Here is a 24,766-nt window from a genome sequence, read left to right on the forward strand (position 1 = left end):
ATTATTGAGGGCCAAGCTACAAGTGACAAATGACACTTGAACAGCAAGTGTATTTCTCCCTGTTCACTTGCCCTCCACTCAATCCACTTGCTGTTCAAGTGTCATTCGTCACTTGTAGCTTGGCCCTTAGAATTAGGTAGTAACAAGTGGGGGACCCACAGGGACTTGCAGGAGGCATCTCATTTTTCCCACCCTCACTATGTCTTTTTTCTCTTCCCTGCCCCCCATAGCTGCTCCCTCTTTTCCTGCTTTCTTTCCTCCTTCCCACCTGCAAGGACTTGCAGGGGGTACTTAACTTTTCCCTGTCTCCACTGCCCCAGGCAATTTCCTCTTTCCTTCCTCCTGGCAGCCTGTATATGTTCTCCTTTCCCTATGACTCTCTCCTTCAAACCCACCAAACAACAGACTTTTTTTCTGACTCCAATCTTCATCTATATTTATTAATTTACTTAATTTATGTAGTGCCTTTCTCCACATTAGGAACTCAAAGCAACACATCATTTTCCTTGCCTCCATATTATCCTCATACCAACCCTGAGAAGTAGGTTAGGCTGAGTGTGTGTGATTGGATCAAAATCACCCAGTGAACTTCCATTGCAGAATGGTGATTCAAATCTGGGTCTCCCAGATCCTACTCAACAGTACTCTACTCTAACCATTACACTATACTGGCTTTTGTGGAGGAGGGCCTCTGTTGAACAGAAGCAAGCAGCCAGGCCTGGGTGAGTCATATGAGTTGCATAGTGACTAGTTGTTGCTTCTGGGGCTGGCCCCAATGAGCCTCCCTCAAAAGCCAAAACAGATCTGGAAAGGGCCCTGCCCCCTCCCCTTACCTGTCTAAACTGTTATGGTTGCTGAGTAACAGCCACTGAAAGCATCTGATTCTTAAATAAATAATTTTTAAAAAGCTACAGAGACCAACTAGATTATCAGGGTACGAGCTTTCTAGAGTCAGAGCTCCATTTGTCAGACGTATCTGACGAAGGGAGCTTTGAATGCTCATATCCTGGAAATCTAGTTGATCTTTAATAATAATGATAACATTTGATTTATATACCGCCCTTCAGGACAACTTAACACACACTCAGAGAGGTTTACAAAGTATGTTATTATTATCCCCACAACAATCACCCTGTGAGGTGGGTGAGGCTTAGAGAGCTCTAGAGAGCTGTGACTGACCCAAGGTCACCCAGCTGGCTTCAAGTGGAGGAGTGGGGAATCAAACTCCAGATTAGAATCCTGCTGCTCTTAAACACTACACCAAACTGGCTAAGGTGCTACTGAACCCAAATCTTGCTTTCATATTACAGAACAATACTGCTACTCACCTGAAACTATCTTAAAGCTACAGGCACTCCATTTATCATTTTAGGTGTTTATAAAAAAAATAGAGTTTTCTGCATTTTTCAGGTCTGTGTAGGAAGGTCTGTTTTGTCCACTCATGGCTCCAGACTCTGGATTTAAGTATCCACAGATCAGGGCCACTTGGCTATTAGTATATAAGATTCTTTTGAAAATGAGGGCTTGAGTCTTATCTCCACAGTCCTAAGGAGGTCCTTTGTGGCTGTCATTTGAATATGTTAGACCGAGAGTGTGCCTGAAAATCAGACATGGAATGAGAGCATCCCAATCAAAAAACAAGTTACTGGGATGGGGATGGAGGCAGTTAATTCCCATCATGCTCTGCTAGTAAGATGTATTGTCGAAGGCTTTCACGGCCGGAGAACGATGGTTGTTGTGGGTTTTCCGGGCTGTATTGCCGTGGTCTTGGCATTGTAGTTCCTGACGTTTCGCCAGCAGCTGTGGCTGGCATCTTCAGAGGTGTAGCACCAAAAGACAGAGATCTCTCAGTGTCACAGTGTGGAAAAGATGTAGGTTATTTGTATCTACTCAGGAGGGGTGGGGTTGAGCTGAGTCATCCTGTAAGAGTTTCCCAGGGTGTGGAATGCTAATGGCGGGAGGCTTCACTGTATCCTGAGGAGGTCTGCTAGTAAGTTTTCCTAGGGGTTTCTGGGTAGCCATTGCTGGAGACAAAGTGCTAAATTAGAGTGGCCTTTGGCCTGTGCATGCAGAATGTGTCATGTAAATACTTAAACCATTTAAAAAACATTTTGTCCTTCCTTTTTTCCATAGAGGGCTTGTTTGTTTCTCTCGCCATCACATCAAGGACAAGTCTTCCCTGATACACACATTTATAATGTGTAATTCTTTTAGTTACCTCTTTTTCATGAGCTAGCCTCCTTGTTTAGACTCTGCTGACCTAGCCATACTGATCCACTCTGTGTGGACTGCCATTGAAGATGTCTCAGCAACTTCAGTTGGTGCAGAATGCAGTGTCTGGGGTCAGCCACTTTCTCTTAGCCTCACTACCTCACAAGGTTGTTGTGAGGATAAAATGGAGGAGAACAGAATGATGTTAGTCATCTTGGGTGCCAATTGGAGAGAAAGGCAGAGTATGAATGAATGCGTCTTGAGCTGCATCTCCCGGTATACTCCTGTGAGCCAGGCAGCCTTCTCCTGATGGTATGCTCCCTTTGGGTCGAGCTTCAAGTGACGAATGACACTTGCCTGGCAAGTGAACAGACTCACGTGTATTCCTCCCTGTTCACTTGCCATTCACTTGCGCCCCACTTGATCACGTAGTGGGACTTCCGGTTTGGGATTCATGGAGGTCTAACGCAGCTCCATTCGCGGAGCTGACCGGACTGCCGTTTTAACTGGCCGGAGGGGTGAAAATAGCCCGCGGCCGACTGCTCTCAGGCGGGGAGCAGGCAAAGAACGCTCAAGACCCTAGGGTGAGTTAGATCTCGGACGAGGGGGGGCTCTACCCAACGAGTCTCCCCCCCGATCCTTGAGGTCCCACCTTGCGACGGGTCGGCTATAATCTCTGCGGCAGTTTTGGGGCCAATTCGGCTGGCATAAGACCTACATACCCAAGCTTCGATTGGGGAAGGAAGCTGAGAGGAGAACTTAAGATCGAAACAGCGATTACAACCCGAGAAAGGTGAAGAGAAGGTAAAGATCGCTATCTTTTGAAACGGGACAGATTGACAAAAACAGAGAGGAAAGAAAGTAGATTTTTAAACTGCAACAGACTAGTGAAAAGGAGGTGAAGACTCGGCAGGAGTTGTATTTTAAAAGAGACTAAGTTTAAAGAAGTTATTACAGAAATCGGTCTATTGTTTTGAATACCTGTGGTTTTGGAGCTGTGGGAAAAAGACACCATCGCGAGACCTGCTGTGGGAAGACGGGAGACAGGAAGTGCGTAACAACAATAGAGTGGCTGGAGAGAAGCGGCCCTTGCCGAAGGACAGGAAATAGGGAATCGCCATTTTTGAAAGGGGAAGGGTCGCGGCTTCAGCGGAAGAGGAAGTAGGCCATTTTGGATTGCAACAACATAGAGAAACCATAGAGAAAAGACGCCCGACATTTTGGACACTTTAAAATTTAATTTTGGCAAAGATCGGGACATTTGAAAAAAGAAAAACGTTTAATTATACGCCACGGAGTTAAGGAAGAGAGCAGATTCGTGGGAGCGAGCTAAAGCAAGCCCCACGATGTCGAAAAAAGAGTGGCAATCGGCAATAGAAAATCTGGATAAAAATCTGGACAAAAAACTTGTAGACATGATTAAAGAACTTAAGGACACGAAATTGGAGCTTATTAAGGAGGTTAAAGAGGTTACACAGACAGTAAAGTCGGAGCTGTCAGAAGTGAAAAAAGGTATGGAAACGATTAGTAGTGAATTACAAGGAACGCAGCAGAGAGTTAAAACAGTAGAAGACGCGATGGAGAATTTAATAGACACGCAACAAACGGAGATGAGACTGGTGAAGGGGAGGATGTCAGTTGCAGAAACTAAACACATGGAGAAGCAGCTTCGTTTTCGTGGTCTGCCAGAAGTGGAAGGGAAGTCAGCGCAAGAACAGATGACTGAGGTGTTGGCTGAATACCTGGGGAAGGAGGAGGAGGAAGTTGTGGCTATCCTAGATGTGGCGTACCGTGTGAACTCGAGAATTGCAACCCAGAGGAAATTACCAAGGGATGTGATTGTGCAGTTTACAACTAGAAACATGAAAGAGAGGATTGTGACAAAACAGTTTCAAGATCCATTGGAGATTGATGGCAAGACGATCATCATAATGAAGGAACTGCCCAGATCAGTGTTATTGGACCGGAAAAAATATAAAGTGCTAATTCAGACTTTGAAGGACATGAATATCAGGTACAGATGGGAGCTACCGGAAGGAGTGTCCTTTGAGTTTGGAGGGGCAAAAAAACGCATCAGATCTGAGCGGGAGATGGAGCGATTTATTAAGGACAATGAAAAAGACTTACCAACAAAATTATGAATATGGAGTGTAAAGTATTATCTTGGAATGTAAATGGACTAAACTCACCGAATAAGAGGAAAAATATTTTTCATTGGCTACTAAAACAAAAATGTGATATTGTTTGTTTGCAGGAGACCCATATTAGAAAACAGGATGTAAAATACTTAAAATCTGGAAAATTGGGCAAAGAATTTGTAGCGGCCTCCAACAAGAAAAAAAGAGGAGTGGTGTTGTACATAAAAGAGGAGCTGCAGCCAAAATTTGTTATGAGAGATGTGGAAGCTAGATTTGTAGCAGTGGAATGTAATTGGAATTTAAAGAGAGTGTTGGTAGTCGGACTTTATGCACCTAACGGTGCAAAGGAAAGTTTCTTTGAGGATTTAAGGAAGCATTTAGACGATCTTGCATATGACCAGATAATTCTTGCTGGAGACTTCAATGGAGTGACAGATTTGGAACTAGACAAAAAGATTACAACAGCACAAAAGAAAAGAGGACTATTGCCAAAGCTTTTTTTTGAGTTGATTCAACAAGAGACTCTCGAAGATGTATGGAGGAGAGAATATCCTAAAACCAGACAGTTTACTTTTTATTCTGCAAGGCATCTTACACTATCAAGAATTGATATGATCTGGGCCTCAAAAGACTTAGCGTTATGGACTAAGGAGGTAGAAATAATGCCGATGGTAGGCTCAGATCACAACCCAATTATGTGGAAATTTGGAAAAAGGAGAAAAAGGAAAGCCTGGAGAATAAATGAGGACTTGTTACAGGAAAGAGAGAATATGGAAATATTGAGAAGAGAGACAAAGTTTTTCATACAATACAACGTGAATAAAGAAGTACCAACCAACAAAGTTTGGGATGCGTACAAGGCGGTTGTAAGGGGCATACTAATGGACTTAAATGGCAGAGCAAGGAAAAAGAAAGAGGAGAAAAGACAAGAGATTGAGGAGAAAATAAAAGCCAAAGAAGCACAGTTAAAAAAGAGACCAGGAAAAAAGAAAATATATCAGGAAATCAAAATTCTTCAAGAACAGCTAACAGCAATGAGTAATAAAGAACTGGAGTGGAACCTTAAAAGACTGAGTCAAAAAGCGTTTGAGGGTGCTAATAAACCTGGGAAATATTTGGCATGGCAATTGAAGAAGAAAAGGGAAAAGAAAATAATAAATAAAATCTGTGAAGAAAATAAAACGTACTTGGAGCAGACTACCATTAGTAGAGCCTTTTATAAATTCTATGCTAAGCTGTATAATAAAAAAGAAGTAAACAAAGAATCAATAGCATCATATCTGGAGAAAACCAAACTTCCAGAAATCTCGGAAGCTTGGAGAAATAAGTTGAACAGTGAAGTAACCGATGAGGAAATAAGTAAGGCAATACAATCCGCAAATCTAGGAAAGGCGCCAGGGCCAGATGGACTTACGGCTAAATTTTATAAGACAATGGCCAATGAACTGGCACCATTCCTAAAAGAGGTGATGAATGGAGTTTTTAGGGATCAAAGGATTCCAGATACTTGGAGTGAAGCGAATATATCATTGATCCCAAAAGAGGGCCAAGACCTGACCAACGTGAAAAATTACAGACCTATATCACTACTTAACAATGACTATAAAATTTTTGCGAAGATATTGGCGGAGAGATTGAAGGGGTGGCTCTCGGAAGTTATAGAGGAGGAACAAGCAGGCTTTTTGCCAGACAGACAAATAAGAGACAATTTAAGGACAGTGATCAATGCTATTGAATATTATGACAAGCGTTGTGACAAAGAGGTTGGTTTCTTCTTTGTAGACGCTGAAAAAGCGTTTGACAATTTAAACTGGGACTTTATGTTTGCCACTATGGAAAAGCTACAACTGGGAGAAAGATTCGTCAAAGCAATTAAGGAAATTTATAGAGACCAGACTGCAGCAATTGTAGTGAATGATGAACTGACCAAGAAATTGACGATTAGTAAAGGAACAAGACAAGGTTGCCCGTTATCTCCATTGTTGTTCATTTTAGTATTGGAGATTCTGATGATACAAATACGACAAGATGAGGAAATACGAGGAATAAAAATAAAGGACTATTCATATAAGGTCAGAGCATTTGCAGATGACATAATGTTAATTGTAGAAGACCCACTGGAGAACATGCCAAAAGTGATAGATAAGATCAAGGAGTTTGGAGACTTGGCAGGTTTCTTCATTAACAAAAAGAAGTCAAAGATATTATGCAAAAACATGACTAAGCAGAAACAACAATTGTTAATGGAAATAACGGATTGTGAAGTAACCAGTAAGGTGAAATACTTGGGAGTTGAGCTGACTGCAAAAAATATAGATTTGTTCAAGAATAATTATGAAAAATTATGGACTCAGATAGAGAGAGACTTGATCAAATGGAATAGATTGAACTTGTCATGGTTGGGCAGGATTGCAGCAGTTAAGATGAATGTGTTACCAAGAGTAATGTTTTTGCTACAGACAATACCAATCATCAGAGACTCTAAACAATTTGAAAAATGGCAGAGGAAAATATCAGATTTTGTTTGGGCAGGCAAGAAGCCTCGAGTGAAAGTAAAAGTTTTACAAGATGCAAAGGAAAGAGGCGGAATGCAACTGCCCAACCTGAGACTTTATCATGATGCAATCTGCCTAGTTTGGCTAAAAGAGTGGATGACATTAAAGAATAAGAAACTATTAGCCCTAGAGGGATATAAAAAATTTTTTGGATGGCACGCATACCTATGGCATGACAAAGTGAAGGTCAACTCGATGTTCCTGCATCATTTTGTAAGGAGAAGTTTATATACAATCTGGAAGAAGTATAGAATTTACCTACAAGAAGGAACCCCCTTGTGGGTGGTTCCATATGAGGTGATAGACCCGAGAGCTGTTGACAATGAACAACAATGTTTAACGTACAAAGAAATAACTAAAATTGAAGTATCTAAACTTAGAATAAAGACGCAAGAGGAACTATCACCTAACTATGATTGGTTCCAGTATAGACAGATTAGAGACTTATACAATTCGGACTCTGCAAAAGGGGGCATACGAACAGAGAACTCGGAACTAGAGCAGACCCTTCTTAAAGAAGACAAGAAAAGAATATCTAAGGTATATCAAGTACTGTTGAAATGGTATACTGAGGATGAGATAGTTAAAACACAGATGGTGAAATGGGCTATAAATTTCAATAAAGAAATAACAATGGAGGCATGGGAATACTTGTGGAAAACTACAATGAAGATAACGACATGTACTAATATTAAAGAGAACATTTACAAAATGATTTATCGTTGGTACATGACACCAAAGAAGATTGCGCTAGGGAACTTGAATACTTCTAATAAATGCTGGAAATGTAAGAAACATGAGGGCTCCCTCTACCACATGTGGTGGTCGTGTGAGGTAGCTAGGCAGTACTGGGGGGAAATAATAAGAGAAATGAGTGAAATTTTACAGTTTCAAATAAATAAGAACCCAGAACTCCTGCTACTAAACTTGGGAATGGAGGGAATTCCAGCCCATCATAGGACGTTGATATTTTATATGACAGCAGCAGCTAGACTTTTGTATGCGCAAAAATGGAAAGTACAAGAAGTGCCAACTATTGAAGATTGGATCTACAAATTGCTGTATATGGCTGAAATGGACAAGATGACAAGAAAACTGAGAGATCTGGACTCAGGGCAGTTTAACACGGACTGGGAGAAGCTGAAACAATATCTGGAGAAGAAATGGGAGGTGGGAGGAAAACTGTGGCAGTTTGAGAACTACTGAAGTATAATAAAAGTATAAAAGAGAGGGGTGACTTTACCGGGGGAGGAAGAGAAATGTGAATTTATAAGCAGTTAGATTAATAGATTGATATATATATAGATATGTATAGGTTAATTGATAGAACACTGATAGAGAATAATTAATGATAAGATTTAAACATGAGGATTGAGTAACTAACAATATTTTCTTTCTTTGATAAGATTTATATGCACCAAACTGAATGTACAGAAGAGTTAAATTGATTGACTATGTGATGAGCTATATAGAATTACCATAAAAAGATGAAATGAGTAATATATAGAGTACAAATCAAATTGTTTGATTTGTTTGATTTAAATGTGGGAAATTTTTATGGTTTATGATATATAGGTTTATGATATATAGAAATATTCAAAACTGGAAAATGGGATAAATTGTTTATTCAAAGACGTACAGTTTGGGTGTATAATAAGTAAAGGAGTTAAAGATGTACTGCTTAATATAATGGAGAATGTATATCTGTTTTAGACAGAGGAATTTAATAGAAGTAAGGGAAAAGGGACAGAGGGGGGGAAAGCTGTTGGAAGTCAACAAAAGGGGGGGAAAGGGAGGGGGTTAGAAATGAAAAATTTGGGGAAAATTGAATGTAATGTAAAAATAATAATATTCTAACCCAATAAAAAACTTTTCTAAAAAAACGTAGTGACCAAGTGGAGGGCAAGTGAACAGGGAGGAAGACACATGAGTCTGTTCACTTGCTAGGCAAGTGTAATTCGTCACTTGGAGCTTGACCCTAAGGATGGTCTTTTCAGCAACAGTTTGGTCATGGGCATTCTTTATGATACATCCATTTCTTTGGAATGACTTCCCATAGTTGGTTCAGAAGGTTCCTTTGCTTGCCTCATTCATGAAAGACTGTTCTGTTCCAAGGAGTATTTGGTTGAGGGTAAACTTTATTAGCTGTGTTAACTATTATGGCTGGCTTTTAATTCTGTATTTGTTTTAACTTGTTGGGTTCCTGTGACCTCTGTCCTGCAGTTTCTACAGTTTTGTTAGCTGCCTTGAGTTTGCTGAGAGAAGGTGGGATAGAAATATTTTAAATGAATAAATAAACCAACGCACCTCTTGACCTGCAGAAAGGCTGTCTTCCCATTCATGACAAGGGAACCGAGGGGGTGGGGGTGGGGAGATGAAATCCATTTTTAATCACCTAGGAATGCCTTTGGTTTCTTAGCCTTCAGCAAACAACATGCTTTTGTGCTTTTCTTTACCACCACCCAATAGAGATACAGGCTTTAGAAGATGAGGTACTGAGTCTTCCACATGAAATTAAAGGTGGGGAGGGTGTTTCAACCTCAGAGGTGCCCGGAACCTGTGCCACAATACCTTTTTAAAAAAAATCAGAAGCTCCAGAGTGATTTTGACTGCTCTTAAAAAGCCTTAGTGATAACTGAGTTTAACTGAGTTAAATGTGTTAACTGAGTTTTTTATTTGATATAGGTCATGAGGCATAATGTTTGTGGTGACCAAAGTGGACGTGAGTGGCCATTTTTAGCAGAGGTGTCTGCTGCCGCTGCTGCCATGAGGACTCTCTGTGGCTCCTGATTTGTACACATTCTGCCTTGGAGGTCCCTGTCTTCTGGAGATTGGGCTGAAGACTCCACTTTCTGATTTGCCTCTCTTCTTCCTTCTGCTTGACTCATCATGGGAGGATGTTTTTCCAAACCTAAGCCAGGTGAACTGCTCTTCAAAATGCCTCTACTCTGTCCCATGTTGCCTTCTAGTTAAGCACTGCGAATAAACTAGGTCAGGCAACTCCACAGGGAGAGCTCTGTGGAGAATTTTAATTCTCTTTGCGTTTACATGGAGGGATTAAAGCCATTGGCTAATCCATAGAAAACTTCGTTTCACTCTGGGCACAATGAATTGTGATGACTTTAATGAAACATTAAGAGCTTAGAGACTCTGGGAGGTAACAGCAGAAACATTGGAATGGCGGGGAGGGGGTGCTACCAGAGACAAAATCTCTTGCTAAGAAGTGAACCATAATCAGCAAACAGTATAGGAACTCATCTTAAACAGGTTAAAACTTTGCAGTAGAAATGGATTAGTGTGGGGAATAAAATTAGGGAGTGGGTGAGACTGTTGATCCATGTCTCTAAGTCATACTGCTTTCATCCCCCAGCCCAAACTTCACATTGATCCTAGGAGGTGGGTCTTGCAGTAAAAGTATTTGTAGAATATAGCATAAAAATACACTAAAGCTATTGTTTAATAGCCAGCCAGTCAGTCCATAGATACCTGTGTTAGTAACTTGTGGCACAGTGACATTCTATTGAGAAATAAGGAGCCAACTCTTTTCCAGTGTGCAAAAGGAACCTGGAGGCATTTCTTCTGATCTGCCACAAGTGAGCTGAGACCTGACATACCAGATTTACATACCTATTTATATACCAAAGTTGAGAGTGAAAGAGGTGAATTCCCTTGTTCTTTACTTGCTCTTAACGTGTTTGTGTTTTTTTGTTTTTCTTCCTTGTACGGAAGGGAGTTGTATTCTGGTAGCACCAGGCTGAGGACAATCTCCCTTAGCCTGAATTCAGATGAGACTATGTTTCTGGTCAATGTTTGTTTATATATTTAATACATTTTTTCCTGCCACTCATCCAAAGAACCCTTGATGGCATACATTAATGTGAACTACTCCATTTATCTTCACAACAACCCTGTGAGGTAGGATAGGCTGAAAAGCAGTGGCTGACCCAAGGTCGCCCAGCAAGCTTCATGGCAGAGTGGGGATTTGAACATGAGTTCCCCAGATCCTAGTCTGGCACTTGACCACATGGGTTTGGAGCTTGGGGCGTGGGTGCTATCAATGGGCATAGCAAACAGTGGCAGAGGAAGAGGAGCACAGCATTTTGGATGAAGCCCCTTCTTGGCTCCTTCCTGTCACTTCTCCCTTTAGGTCTTGGTGCAGTACCAGCTGCAGCCTAGTATAGTGACATCAACTTTTTACTTAGTGTGTCAGCTAAAATTAGTCTCCAAAATGAATCTCCAATCGTTATATTAACAGGCAGTCCTGTTAATATAAAGACTGCCATGTTTTTCCTTTTCTTTCAACCTGTATGTTCCGTTAGAGAGACATTTGATCATCTGTTGGTTGTACTTTCAATTGGAGAGCTTTCTCCCCCCTCTTCTTGTTCCAGAGCACCAAAGGTACTACCTGACTCTAGCTGCCCCCTGAATCCAAAGTATTCTACAATGGATGTTGACAAAGAAACCTTAACTTCATACCCTGAGACATTTTCCCCTCCTTTCCTTTTAAAAATACCATTCTGCCTGATAAAAAATTCTAGAGAACATGCAAGTTTTCATGTTGTTTTCTGTCATGTTGATTGGTCTTAATAAAAGCGACTCCATGCTTTTGTTTTTTGGATTTTAAATATTGCTGCCTTCTGAAATCCCTTAGGTCCCAAAGGGGTATGTCTACACTTGTTCATGTCATTTGTTAATGACCAGTAAGGAACATACAGTGGCTTTAATTCTGGATTCCAGCAGGATTGAATAGTTAAGCTTTCTTAATTTAGCTGCATGCCATTCACAGCAATTGCACATCCCCTGTTGTGTCAGCCTGCCCGGGCCCTGACATGGTAGCTCCCTGCTGTACCACTGCTGAGCACAAAAGAATTCTGTTATGGCTGAGAACCATTAATGAGTCAATGTGACATATGTTACGTGATTCTCTCCCCCCTCCCCGATATATTTTCCAATGGAAAGGAGCTGCTCCGACAGCACTTTCAAGGGGAAACCAGCCCAGGAAAGGAGGGGAGAGGAGTAACTTTCACCTCCCTTTTTTACCCTGGAAAAATCGTACAAGGGGGGAATTAAAAGATCCTTTGGCTCTTTACCAGTCTCCCCTTTAAATTGCAGCCCCAGCAGCTGTTCTCTGCTTTTTTAAAAAAGTCATTAAAGAATCATGGAGCTATGGGTAATGTTCGCTGCACCCCATGACTTAACTTATTTTCTTCCTTTAATGGGTTATTATCCTACCTTTCTATTCATAGTCATATTTTGTGGGCACGTCCCACAATAAAAGTTGACTCTCCAGATTTACCCAACTATGGACCCTCCTTAGGAATGGCTGGTCCAAGATGCTGCTCCTGCTCAGGCTTTTTTGAAATCAGTCGGATCAACGTAGACCATTATCTGTCTATCCCTCTGCAGTCCTTAGGGGTAAGGCTGCTTCCGTCAGCAAAGATGCTTTGGGACTATGTGAACACACACACGAAGCTGTCATACTGAATTGGACCATTGGTGCGTCAAAGTTGGTATTGTCTACTCAAACTGGCAGTAGCTCTCCAGGTCTCAGAAAGAGGTCTTTCACATTACCTCCTACCTGGTCTTTTTAACTGGAGATGCTGGGGATTGAACCTGGGGACCTTCTACATGCCAAGCAAGTACTCTACTACTGAGCCACAACCTCTCCCCATTGATTCTTCAGCAGATATGCATGCGGGGGTCATTTGCTTCCCTGTCTGGGGCAATGTAGTCCTGATTGCATGTACCCCAAACCTACATATCGTACTATGACCTCTGGTGGGAAGGAACTGTGCACATGAAGAACTCTTGGTAAATGAATCTCAAGTGTAGGGTTGCAGCCTTGGGTGCCTGGAGTTGGCTTGGCATGGTTTGTGTTGTTACTTATTCATCTTGGTTGTCATTATTTATTCATTTAAATGTTTCCTTAGCTCTGCTAGTACCCTGTAGAAATGCAGAGTGATGACAGAATCTCTGCCCAGTGCTCTTACATTCTTTAAAATTTGGAAGAACCCTGATGGATCAGACAAAGGTTTGTGGATCTAGCTTCCTGTTTCCAACAGCAGCCAGCTAGATGCCTCTGGGTCAGAACAGTGGTGGTCATCCTGTGTTGTTTGCCCTCAATATATGGTATTCACAGGTATACTGCCACTAAACTGGGAGGTTCAAGTTAGCTACCACAGCTAATATACCTGCTGCCATCCCACCTTGGATTCATGACTTCCACAAGTTACATACACGTGGTGAAAAAATGTACATAGTTTTTCTGAGCTGGTAAAAGTCTCTTTTCAGTAATATACGCAGTATTCTAACCTGCAACAAACCACATAGCTCCCTCTTCCTGCCCATTTCTGTTGGGGTAACGATGTTGGAGTGGGGACGCTGAAACTACATGCAAAATCCCATATAGCTCTGTGCAAGGAAGCTATAAGAATTAATTGCATCGGTAAAAGTGTATTACAGTTCTTTTAGTTAAGGCTCTGAGATGTTAAGACATCCAAGGACTGGGTTTTTTTCTATTATAAGTATTATTTTCAAGTCTGGAAGATTCTGATCACTAAACTGTTGGTAATAGATTATTCAAGCTTTTTTGATGTGGTTGCTGGCTTGCCATTTTTGAAACTGGCATGAATGCCTGTAGTTATTAATTTTCCTAACATGTTGCCTGTTGCATCCTAATGTATTGCCCATTGTTTGTATTCTATCATTCATATTTCACTGTTTCACTTGTGATGATTTTCTGTTTAATATGTGTGCGTCTTGTTATTTATTCTGCACTTAAGATGATAGTTGCCCATGTGTGCCTTCTGCAGGTGGCACCCTACTTCATGATGATAGGTAGGTGGTTTTAGCTCTGTCTGTTCTCACAAGTAACTTGTGTAGATCAAGGAATAACTCTCCTTAATTATGTCAGTTGTTAGAAAATGCTGGGTTTGTTATAAAAGGAATATGCTCCTCACCTTTTTGCAAAAAGTATTCTCTATAATACCTCTGGGCCTATTTATATTTAACATTGTCCTCTGCTCCCCCATGCCTGCTCTGGGCCAGATGTGCATTAGAAGATCCATGCTTGGAATTTAATTCAGGGTGTATCGAGAGCCCATTCAATGGGAACAGAGGGGAAAGGAACTTGTCTTCTCTCTATGCTGTTTTCTCATCCTAAAATAGCCCCAGGGACTCACTATTTACCCTGATAGGGAAACTTACATGTACAGAGTAAATAGTGGGTCCCTGGGGTGCTTCTAGGGTTGCCAGCTCCAAGTTGGGAAATTCCTGGAGATCTGGGGGGTGAAACCTGGAGAAAGTGGGTTTGGGGGAGGGAAAGGACCTTGGCATGGCATAATTCCATAGAGTCCACCCCCCCCCCCCGAAGTAGCCATTTTCTCCAGGTGAACTGATCTCTGTGGCCTGGAGATCAGTTGTAATTCCAGGAGATCTCCAGCCACTACCTGGAGGCTGGCAACCCTAAGTATTTCAGATTGGGAAAATGGGCTGAATCCACACTTACCAGCACAGCACTAAGCAGGCAGAGTGAGAGTGTCTTTCTGGCGTGTTTTATGATGTCATCGTGCCACGAGAGCGGCATCATGGCGCGATGATGTCATAAAACGCGCCAGAAAAACGCTCTCACTCCGCCTGCCTAGTGCTGTGCCGGTAAGTGTGGATTCAGCCATGGTATGAGGGTGCCATGGTTGCAACTTGCAATCCATAGCCCTCTTCTTGGGTGCCATGACTGCAATCCAAATCAGGTCTGCACAGGCCTGGGGATTAAGTTCCAAGCACAGAACTCCCAGTATACATCCCGCCAACAGGACAGACATGATAGCGTGTGTGTGTGTGGGGGGGGGATGAACGAAGGACAAAGAACATCATGAAGGCCAAATCCACACGCACTCACCATCCGCTTATCTTGCACAGTCATGGCAGTTGGGTTCATTCTGCTACTATGCTGTGCATCATCACATTCACCCTCCCAGTGCATCTTCGTGGCGCAATCAGTTCTCCACACGCTACTGAGGAAAGCGTTATAGTGGGTGGTTCTCTCCTCTGTCGTCAGCGTTGACGGCGCGGGTCACTTCCCTTTAAAAAAAAAAGTTCATTTTGCACTATACCGATATTCTGACTTTTAAGAAATTGCAGGGTTCCCTCTCCCTCGACTTTGATTGGCCCATTTTTTGCTCGTCACAGACCACTTTCTAACAATTGGCTGGTGACATGCGCATGCTCCAGGGACCATTTCTTTTCCCGTGCAAACCACTGCTCACTAAAGTAGGTTTTTCAGTATACCGACCTTTCTTTATTGTACAAATGCACTATGAAAGCCCATTTTTTAAAAAAAGGCCGGGCAAAACAGATTTCCGCCATTATCATGTGGTACGGAAAGGAGGCACAATTGTGGCTCAGTGATGGCGGGGAACACACGGATTGGGAAAGCATGTGAGTATCTGCTTGAACAGCGCCGCGGTTGCAAAAAAGGTGCGGAAACAAAAAGGAAGTGTGGATTCGGCCGAAGTTAGTTAAGCCCTAAGTAAATATGTGCATCAGTGGGTTTACTGTATATTGTGTATATTGTGGATGTGAGTGTATAGTTGAGAGATTGCTGACGGAATACTGTGAATGTGTATAAATAAGATACCTGGTGGGGCCCAGGAATTTAACAGAAGAATCTTTACAGGTGGCAGATGTTTCCCTCAGTGTGTATTTCCCTTGCAGGCTTCTGTGGGACTTTCAGAGTAGTTCCCTGTAGGAGATGTGATGGTATCACGAAGAGAGATCAACAGCAATTTGCAGTTTTTGAATGCACAAAGTCAAAGAGTTTTTAGCTAGCATTAGCAGTCATTGGAAGGGGATGTGTGGCTTGGGAAAGGGGTTGTGCAAGGGATCTTTTGTGGGGGGCATGTCGGCCTGTATTTTCTCTGCTCACAATTTTGTAAATGAAGCAGATGTTTATGAAGACACTGTAAGAAAAAAAATGGATGAGACTTTCTGTTTGCATTAATAGCAGCCATGCAGGATCTAAGTTTGGTTTTAACACCCCCATCCTCCAGTTTTCCTGGTGCAAATCTCACTCTATAGCCATGGGGCAGATTGCAGCAACAAAAAGGAGGATTTTCAACAGAAAAATAATGTAGAAGGAAAGAGTTTAACTCCCTCCCATGACACAATTCTGATCCAAATTTGGGACTACTCGCCTGTTGAAGCTGTTAAGTTGTTACCACTTGATAAACTGCAGATCATTCAAGTTTGGCCTTAACATTTCCAGTGTTCTCTTATTCTAAGAAAACTGAAGTCAGTAGCACTGCCCCTAGATATTCTGACCTTACAGGGGAGTGGGGGACTCATAACCTTATGTGTATATCTCTGTAAGAAGACACGAGAGGTTCCCTTCACTCATTAAGGAAACAATTCTTTTTTAGAGCAATATCCATGCCCAGTAGGTACTATTGGACCTGGGTGTTGCAGCAGACCAACACCACCCACAGCTACCTATTTGAAATTCTTCGTTATTAACACAGAATAAGACTTTTGACAAGCTCTGTTGGCAAGATTAAGTTGTACTTGGGCTGTGTTCTGAAAAGTTAAAGCCTCTACAAAGCTACTAAAGGAAAATTTTAACCGGGGTGTAAATGCAGTCAGCACGTCTTTAATCAGATGCATGTGACTGCTTTTCTTCTATGGTCCCATGAAAGTCAATGTACTTGACGGAAAATGGAGCTGACCTATAGCCTAGAGCTGCTTTCTAGTACTAACCCTGAAATCTTTGAATCTGAAAGGAATATTCTTGAGCCTGTGTAGACAGCCTTTAGTCAACTTTGAGCAACAACATACACTCTCGAATTGTGTGTTCATGATGACTGCATTCTACTAAGAGCTGGCTTCATAAAGAAGGCTTTTAGCTTTATTTTTTCCCCGTTTTCCAAACTGGCACAAGCTATGGGCTGAACCACATGTTACACTGTTGTGGTCTGCTCCAGTTCCTGTCAAACCAGATGAGCATGGGTATTTCCGTGTTTGGAGCCCCCAGGTTTTTTTTTTTTTTAAAAAACTTAATTCTCAGGCAGAGCGGTGGTGGTTTAGATTGGGACTGGGATATGTGGGAAGAGAGGGGGTTAAACATCCTCCCACTGGGGCCATTTCCTCAATCTGAAACTGCCCTGGAGTGCTGTGAGGCGTACCTTAGAGGTGTTCTGCAGGTTGTGCAAAATTCAGGTGAAAATGCAGTGAGATCACTTTTGAGGCGGGTCCCTACAGCACACTTTCTTTGCTTCTGCTTTCCTTTGTGGCAAATGGTTTATAATATTACCGCTTGAATTGTGGGAGAGAAATCTAATTTCCAATGAGTTAATGTTTGAGGTATGTGCTGTTTGCTCCTATGCACTTCATTCTGGTCATCCCACTAAACATCTGTCAGCTGTGGGGCATGGGCAGTCAAGGATGTTTGGTGTTGGAGGAACGAACTGTAGCAGGATGGGACTGTGGTTCAGAAGGATCTGCAGTTGCAGAGGCCAAAGGAGGACGTGAAGGTCTGGCAGAGACAGAGGCTGGGGAATAGGTAAGAGATCACCTGGATAACCATACAGACAAGACCAGAATCTGTCTGTTGCCCAGGCAGAGATCCAGAAGCATGTATAGTCACACCATCCTGTGGTGGAGGGGAGCCATGGGCTGCTTGGGCAAATTATGCTAAAGCCTAGGAGGATCAGAACTTGCGTAATTCGTACAAGGCTGGAGAATTCTGCTTCACTTGTGTCAGAATGTGCATTACCTTAGTGCAGAGTTCTTGTTTTGTTTTTTAGGGTACACGTAGCCTGGTTATAGTGTTACTACAGGCATAAGCTGACAGCCGAGACAGTGCTGATGGGCTAACACCTCTGGCATCCCTGATCACCTCTCCCTTCTTCAGTTTGGCAGCTCCTCTTTAAAAACTGTTATGAGTTTTTAAGAGAAGAAATAAGCACCCAACCAAACAGATAAACGCATATGCAGTGCTAAAATGCAGGTTATGCTGATGCGGGTGATGACTGTGATAGTAAAGAAGCAGACAGTTCGGCTGAAGCATTGAGGAAGGACAAGGCTGATGATGAAGGAACCTCTGTTCAGTTTGTTGCAATGTACTTCTGCCAGATAACTTGTGAAGCCAGGCTTACATTAGTCCTGTTCACATGTTACAGTGAATGTATGTACAGTCTGCATGCACGTGCATACATCTGTTTGCAAGACACAGCCAATGTGCATTCACTTTGCAATTGAAACCAGGGACCAGTACCTAGATAAATGCTCTGTTGGTATCATATATTCAGCTGTATTCAGAATTATCTCACTCGTGTATTTAAAGAAATTGTATGTGCATTCACTGTGACTTGTGAATAGGGGGCGGGGGCAGGGAGAAAAATCTTCCGCAATTTCTTCTTTAGTGTTACAACTTTCTTCATTGTTAGTAAGTCACACTTGCTAAAATTGGCAATCATGGAGAGGAACAAATGTACCTACTCAGCAAATATTTCTGCTCTGTGTTGGGAAATAAGATTCACAGGGTATTCATATTTTACAGGACTTATATTCCTACCACAGAAGAGATTGAATAGCATCAACTAAAGCTGAACGTTTTTAAATCTGCAGGACCGGATAACTTGCACCCTACCGTTTTAAAAGAATTGGCCGAGGAGCTCTCTGCGCCACTGAGGCTGATTTTTAATAAATCTTGGAATACTGAGGATGTTCCAGAGGACTGGAAAAAAGCTGAAGCCAGTATGTCAGTGTTTAAAAAGAGTAAACAGAATTCACTGGGTAAATATAAGCCAGCCAGCCTGCCTAAAACCTCAATCCTGGGAGAAAATAATGGATGGTTTAAATGAGGATCCAATCATTAAAGAATTACAGGATCTTAATACTGATAATTAGGGCTGTCAACTGATTAAAGAATTTTAGCAAATTAATCATCTGTATTTTAAATGATTGATTAATTAATTTTAAGTAAATTTCGCAGATCACCAGAACCTCAGATAAGTATATTGCTTGAAATAATGACAGTTTACAATTGAACAAAAGGTATTATTACTCATTGTCTGAAGGAAATTCAAACTTTAACATTTTTTTTTCATTCCTTGTTTCATGCCCACACCCAAAGAGACTCAAAAAATAAACTATGGCTTTGCCAGAACTGGTTAAAATTGGCCCAATCAATCAAAGCTTTTAGTTAATCAACTAGGTGTTGTTTAAAACTAAAGCTTCCCCTCCATTTTATAAATAAAATGAGAATACAAATATGAATGATAAAGATAGCAGTTTTGAAATAATAGCCTCCCTTTAATGGATGTTGCAATGGCTCTGCACCCTGCTCTAACTAATGAATGAACAGTGTGTGCAAATAATTCAGTAGACATCCAGTGGATGATGGGTTGGACAGTGCCAGCAGATTGTTAACTGTGTAGCTTGTGATGCTGTGTTATACTGATTGTCTTCTCAGACCAAAATTCACATGTGCCATTTAAAATGCTTTCCCGCTTTTCTGTTGATGTGGGGGTGGGGGCGAGCACCAAAAACAGAAAGGCAGTTTTAAATATGCTTGCACTGTGTTTATAAATCAGTCAGTAGTCATGCAGGAAAGACTTACAATCACATTATAATCTCTGCCACAGCTTAGGGTGGGCTTTCTGAGGACAGACACGGTACATGGGCAGGCATTTTTAAAATGTAGATATAAGTTGAATTGCATGGGGAGGACTGACAGGCCCAAACACAATGCTACTGATTAAAATAGTATCATTCCCTGCCCACCCCCCACCCCCGGCAAGTCATACCTACTTCCTTTGTCTTCCATCCAACTGCAAAACTCAGGCTGTTTTTCCTAGGACCAAACTTAATGAGCCTTTTCCCATAAGTGGGATCTGGCTTCCCCAACCCAGCTCTCATTTTCTTACAGTCAGATGGCCATTGCTGCACACTAAGTTGCCAAGTACTGCAGGAGTCCAATTTTGATTTGGACCATGTCACAAGTGGAGGAGGGGCTTCAGCCGTCCTGCCCCCACCAGTTCCATTTTCAGAACCTGAAACAGTCCTGGGGAAGCATTATTTGTCCTGTTGGGACAACAGTTGCGGTATTCAGTACTTAGGCCTGATGACCTGCGGGGAAAAATATCACCAACTCATCTCTCCATCTCAGCCATTGCTTGGAGATTCCAGTTGCTTTGAGTAGCTATCAATGGCCATTAAGTAAGCGTCAAGCTATAAAAGAGCCCAGGTCATCTGTTCACTTTACACAACACCAGTTTGACAGTTTAAGCCCTGGGCATGGTACAAACAATGTCACATTTCCCTTCTGCTTTGGTGGCAGCTGGCACAATGATTTTATGCTAATGACAAACTTAGAAGAATCAGAATATATACCAACAAACAAGCCGTTCGCAAAGGCAGCTTAAAAAATTGTTTATATCAAGAATGCTTGAGGAATGTGGCTACATGATGACAGCTTGAAGGATACGTGCCGCATCCTGACCAGGTTGGATCATCAGGAGCAGATTAAAGCAAAGGTGTGCACAGGGTCCCCATTTTCTTCTGGGGCTTAATGCACGATATTGGTGATATCTATAAAGTCATAAATGGCTTGGACCCAGTTTACCTGAGATACTGCCTCTATTTCTTTATTCTTCCAGAACTTTTAAGATCAAGAGTTCTTTTAGTATACCATTTATGCATCAAGCCAATTCTATGAGGGTGCACAGAAACACATCCTTTGTGGAATTCTCATCTTCTGGAGATTCACTAAAGTCTGAGCCTGTGTATCTTCCCAAAGCAGGAGAGATGTTTTTATGCAAACTGACTTTTAGTTATCAGAGAGAATGGGACAAGATAGAATAATTAGCATACAGTTGCCTGCATCAAACCCTTGAGATGGGACAGGCTATACATCCAGTTAAATCATTTAATTCTGAGTTACTGCAATACTGTGCAAGCACCGAGTCATTACTGACCCATGGGGGGATGTCGCATCACAACGTTTTCTTGGCAGACTTTTCTTATGGGGTGGTTTGCCATTGCCTTCCCCAGTCATCTACACTTTACCCCCAGGAAACTGAGTACTCATTTTACCGACCTTGGAAGGATGGAAGGTTGAGTCAACCTTGAGCCAGTTACCTGAACCCGGCTTCTGCCAGGATCAAACTCAAGTCGTGATTAGAGCTTGGGCTGCAGTACTGCAGCTTACCACTCTGCACCATGGGGCTCCTTAACTGAGAGTTAATTTTGCCCATATTTTGAAATTAATCACAGCTTTTTTCATTTTATTTGCCTTTTGTTGGAAAACAGTATCCATTATGTCTTCTTTAAAAAAAGCTTCACCCTTCTCAGTATTTTGTTTCTTGCAGCCAGCTAGATAACTAACACAGATATACATTTTGGGACCTTCTAGGTAAAAGCAGAATGATTGTGAAGCTGGTGGGGATTTGAACCTGGGTGTGTGTCTCTTGGGGACTACATGATTGGTGTCTTTCTCAAAACAAACTTTTTAATTATTCACTTTTTAAAAAATAAAACGACTGACAGGTATGTGAGGTTGTTCTGCTAGTGATGATACACATTCAGTATTTCCTTGGTCTGAACTCTCCTCTGCTTCAGTTGGAGCCAAGCTGCCAGTGTTTGGAGCAGGCGCATCTTTCTTATCTTCTCCTTCTGGCCTGTCCTCCGGATTGGCTGATGACCTCTGTGGACTTCTTGTTGACAGCATTCCCAGCATCTCTGAGCCAGCAAGGTCAATTCAGTCAGATAGTGGCTTTCATGGAGCAGGTCCATTTCATCATACTGAATTGCATTAAGCCGACATTTAAGCCTTCTACAGGAGAACATAGGAAGACTTTGCATGGTGCTGTTGTTACCTCCTTTGGGGTTCCACAGTACAATATTAACAAGAATCGCCTTCAGGTCATCTTCAATAAACTAGGCCAGAGTTAATTTTGTAAAAATCCTTCATGCTTGCAATGTTCCTCCACAGCAGCTTTGCTCATCTGAACAGGGTCTCTTGCAGGTGCCAGGCTGCACACGGGTGAAGTCAACAGCAGCCCGTACATGGGCTTTCTCTGTGGTGGCCCCTATCCTGTGGAATGGCCTGCCTGAGGAGGTCAGGAGAGCCCCCACTCTCCTGGCTTTCCGTAAACAATGCAAAACTGAACTATTCAAAAAGTATTTTTACTCAAATGGGAGGGCTGTATTGTAGGGATGGGGTCTCAGATGCTTCGCTAATGAGTTAGGGACCATAGACTTCATCACTATATTGCCTTACATATTATCTGTTGCTTTAAATATGTACTCCTATGTACCACCTGTACTTCATGTTGTCTAATGTTAGTCTTAGAATTATGTTCTGTTTCAGTATTTTTTCTCCTCTGTATTGGATTCTTGCTAATACTATGTCTTTTAAACTTGCATCTATTTACCTGATGGCATTGTTTATGGAAATGTCCTTGATACTGTATTAAAATGTACTTGATACTGATTGTACTAATCTCATACTGTGTAATCCGCCTTGAGTCTCAGTGAGAAAGGTGGACTACAAATGACATAAATAAATAAAATAAATACAATATGCTACAGCCTTTGTGGGGATAATATAATAGTACCTCTTTTACAGCATTGTTACTAAGATTACTGAAGTTCTTTGAATGCTTGAAATATGCTCTGTATTAGCCTCTGTACGTAGATGTTTCAAATACATTGAATGTCTTGTTTTTAGTTCTGAGTTATTTGCAGCTTGGGTATAATCATTACGGATATATTGATGCCTAATATTTTGCTACACTCTGATGTGATCACGAAACGATACGGCGGAGGTGGCTATGCAGGTCATTTGATTCCATGATAATTCCATGTGGAGCAGGTTTAGTCTTCACCAAACAGATGGGAATGCCCCCCCCTTTACTTTTTCTAACGTCCCCATGCATCAGTTGTGGTCCTCAGCTGTGGTCCTACGCTAGTTGTATCTCTTGCTTAGGGTAGCTCACATTGTCACCTAGAGCCTGAGCCTTTTCTATATTGTAGCTCCTACTTTGTGGGACATTCTCTGTGATGACTGGAGAGTAGCGCTGCAAGTCCCATTGGCTTTGTAAATGAATTTTAGAATTTGGAAAGTTTGTCCTCATTACGGATTGGGGTTATAGGGCTAGGAACTGGGTAAGTGACAAATCAATGGGTAGAAGAACAGGACTGTTCTTCTACTGTTCTGGAACTGTCAGGAGGAAATGGTATGTATGCAAGATAAGAGAGTTCTGTCTTTGAAGACCGTAAATCTCATCCTGTTTCCAGGGGTTTAGCAAATGCTTGGGATCAAGTTTTTCTTTGCAGGTTTAGAAGTTATAAGATGCTTTTCATTCATATTTTCAAATGAATGAGTTTATCAAGACTCTGGAAACAACTTGATTCTGCATTTGAAGCTTTGTGGTCTGAATTGTGACACATGGATAACAGTGCTATTCTGTTTTGCTCATTTTTCAGGTTTCCAAATGATGGAAAATGTTATCTTTCCAAGAGGTGATTTTGACTGGAGTTAATTTTGTATGGGAAGTTTGTCCATTGGGTATAATGGAGGTTTCTGTTTGCTCATGCAGTTGAAGTGAAAATTGAAGTTGTGCTACCAGAAAAAGAGAGAGCCAAAGAGGAGATGTCGCCCAATGGGAAAGCCAGCCCCATCATCTACAAAGCCAATGGGACTTCACGGCATTATCAACTGGAGGAGCACCCCATTGCTATGAACCCATACCGGAACGTGAAGGATGTAGTTGAAGCCTCAGTTTGCCATGTAAAGGATCTTGACAATGGACAGTAAGTGTAGAGCGATCTCTGCTTTCACCCTTATGCATCAAAGGATCAATATTAACTAGCTGATCAGCATGGCTTGCTATGTGTATATGTGAAACAAAGACTTGTATATAGCAAGAAGTGCTCGGTGTGCAGCATTGCTCTGCATATTGCAGATTTCAGTCAGTGAGGCCAGGCCACCAGTGACAAGGAAGGAGGGCAGATAATTTGCTTCAGTGCAATGACATCTCCAAATGAATGCCTCATAGGAGGGGATGGAGATTGCTTCCTCATGTGGAAGAGAGTGCGTTCAGAGGCACCATTAAGATGGAAGCAAAGCCTTCTCTCGATCCCTTCTGTGATTATAGTTCTAATGGGGTCACTGTGGCAGCAAAATTAAACAAGAGTTTAAGGCACCTTAAAGAATAATTCAATTTTATTGTGGCATAAGCTTCTGTGGACTAGAGTTTCTTCTATCATATAGCTCTTAGGGGTTGTTGTAAGCTCTCTTTCCTCCACATCTTATTCTCAGCATGTGCGTGCACCCATGCACTACTCTGTCCTTATGTTCTTTTAACAAGGAGTGCAGGTTTGGTCAGAAATCCTCTCAGTCCTGGAATGCTGTGAGGCCTGTTCCTTTAGCAGTGAATGAACAATGTGGGGGGTCTGTTTGCCTGAAAGGCATGTGGTGGGGAAATCCTTAGAGGTCCTTGTGCTTGCAGTTGTTCAAATAGGTGGTGTGTCTTTGTCATCAGTGGAGGTTTGGGCATTCAGTATATAATGTCTGAGGATGAGTAAGAACAACTTTTATGCCCTGATCTCCTGGGTTTGAACCAAGAACTTCAAGGTCTGGTCCTGGGATCAAACCTAGTGTGTTCTTGGGACTGGTTGTGCACCAGGGCTCCAAAGCAAACAGTAGAATGCAGTGTCAGCATCTGGATCAGCCAGGCCCCGTGTAAGTGTAGAACTAGAGAGGTGAACCAGTTGCCAGTAATCCAAGGACGACCCATGCATAGATTTATGACAATGCACTAAAACAATCGAACACTGCACAGTGTGCTCCTGTGTATATTTCTT

General features: G+C 41.9%; 1 protein-coding gene across 1 annotated transcript in view; it reads left to right on the forward strand.

The window, feature by feature from the left end:
• AIFM3 (apoptosis inducing factor mitochondria associated 3) overlaps positions 1 to 24,766 on the forward strand; it is a 58,568-nt gene that overhangs the window by 7,280 nt on the left and 26,522 nt on the right. The window contains exons 3-5 of the mRNA XM_054995787.1: positions 9,590 to 9,824; positions 18,524 to 18,691; positions 23,500 to 23,713. Coding sequence (XP_054851762.1) covers positions 9,794 to 9,824; positions 18,524 to 18,691; positions 23,500 to 23,713 — 413 coding nt within the window. The 5' untranslated portion in view covers positions 9,590 to 9,793. The remainder of the gene's footprint in view (positions 1 to 9,589; positions 9,825 to 18,523; positions 18,692 to 23,499; positions 23,714 to 24,766) is intronic.

Source organism: Eublepharis macularius, chromosome 13, assembly GCF_028583425.1.
Source record: "Eublepharis macularius isolate TG4126 chromosome 13, MPM_Emac_v1.0, whole genome shotgun sequence".
Lineage (NCBI taxonomy): Eukaryota > Metazoa > Chordata > Lepidosauria > Squamata > Eublepharidae > Eublepharis > Eublepharis macularius.